The sequence below is a fragment of the Emiliania huxleyi genome, assembly GCF_000372725.1.
Source record: "Emiliania huxleyi CCMP1516 unplaced genomic scaffold EMIHUscaffold_2773, whole genome shotgun sequence".
NCBI lineage: Eukaryota > Haptophyta > Isochrysidales > Noelaerhabdaceae > Emiliania > Emiliania huxleyi.
Window position 1 is genome coordinate 1 of NW_005199949.1, and position 1,497 is coordinate 1,497.

Genomic DNA, 1,497 nt, shown 5'->3' on the forward strand with positions numbered 1-1,497 from the left:
CCCGTCCCCCAACCGTCATGGTCCGGGTGTTTTTTAAGTCCGGAGTGGTACGAGAGCAAGTGGGCGACTGTCACGTCCTTGCGCGCGCCGCGGCCCTCCCAGCCCTCCACCGCCTTCTTCACGGCCTCGCACGTCTCCTTGTGCCACTTGTCGTCTATGAGCCGCTGAAACGGGTCGTAGTAGCCGGCGGGCGCCGCCGACGTCGCCCAGCCCGCCTGCTCATCCGCAGCCTGCGCCGCGAGAGGCGCCAAACCCGCCGCCCATTCGGCGGTGTCCTCGGCGCTGGGCTCGAGAAGGACGATGAAGAGGGCGATAATCAGGACCTCCGTGTCCGTGGCGTCGGCGTGGTGCCGAACGAAGAACGTGTCGCCCTTGGAGGTGATGGGGGACAGGAGTTTCTCTCCTGCGCAGGCGCGCGAGCGAACGTCAGCGCGCCGAGGTCCACTGCGTGTCACTGCACCCGTTGTGGCCGCGCGCACCGGGTCGGCCAGAAAGAGCATCGCCAACAGTCGCCTTGAGGGCCAGGGCGGCCCCGGGGAAGCCACCGTGCACCCGCCCGACCTGTGCAAGGTGCTTGGCAGCACTTGTTGGCTTGGGGCGTGTCTCACAGCCCTGGCCGTGAAGCGCCCCCGCCCCGGCCTCCGGCGACCCGACGGCCGCCTCCGCGGCGGCGGCGCCCTGCGCGTCCAGCTGCAGCTCGATCGCCAGGGCCAAGCAGTCCGGGCCCTGAGGCCCCCGAGCAGTGCAAACATCCATCGCTTCCATGCCTCGAGGAGCGATCTACCGGTTCCTCACCCGTCATCGTGACGCAGGTGACGCGCGAATAGGGTGCCACCGGACCGGCCGACGAGCACCCAGCGGAGCCGTCATCGTGCATGGCGAGCCGAGCACCGCCGCGTCGCTTCTCGGCGCATTGGAGAGCAGAGGAAGCTGCTGGCGTCGCGGCTGGGATCGGCAGCGGCGCCAGCAGCTTTCTCGGATCTGAAGCGACTTTGAGCGCCGATCGATCGATCTGAGGGCTGACCGATGGGCGGCGCTGGGAGGAAGACCGCGCCACCCGTCGGCCAGCCCTCAGCTCCGCGACGGCGACTCGATAGTCGTGGCCGGCGCTCGGCTGCCACTCTAAGCTGTGCCGCCAGGCGCTCCTGGAACCGTGACGTCACTTCTTATGGATGCGGCACTAGGGACGCCCAATGTTTTCGTAAATATAGAAGCCACTCTCTCGCGTGTGGAAGCCACGACTGCGTAGTCGTGCTCCCCCGGAGCACGCCATAGAGCGCCGGTTTTGTGTACCGGGCGCACCCGCAGCCGTACACACCACTGCTGCCACTGCCAGGGGGTCGCCGCAGGCGCCCCAAGCGGCGCGGAGCGCCGCCGCAGGCGGCGGACAGCAGGTGCGCAAAATTAAACGCCATTTTCGGTTCCGCAGTTTTGCCACTAACGTCGAAATCCTGTACAAATCGAGACTTACGAGAGCCGAGCCTCCCACGAAAACCA

At 67.3% G+C, this 1,497-nt stretch overlaps 1 protein-coding gene across 1 annotated transcript; it reads right to left on the bottom strand.

The window, feature by feature from the left end:
- Window positions 1-13: 13 nt before the first annotated feature.
- EMIHUDRAFT_254832 (hypothetical protein) lies at window positions 14-877 on the bottom strand (the record flags this gene model as incomplete). Its single annotated transcript, XM_005776555.1, has 3 exons — window positions 14-403; window positions 480-561; window positions 785-877. Coding segments are annotated over 3 exons (565 nt in total), but the record flags the coding sequence as incomplete, so codon positions are not given.
- Window positions 878-1,497: the final 620 nt, after the last annotated feature.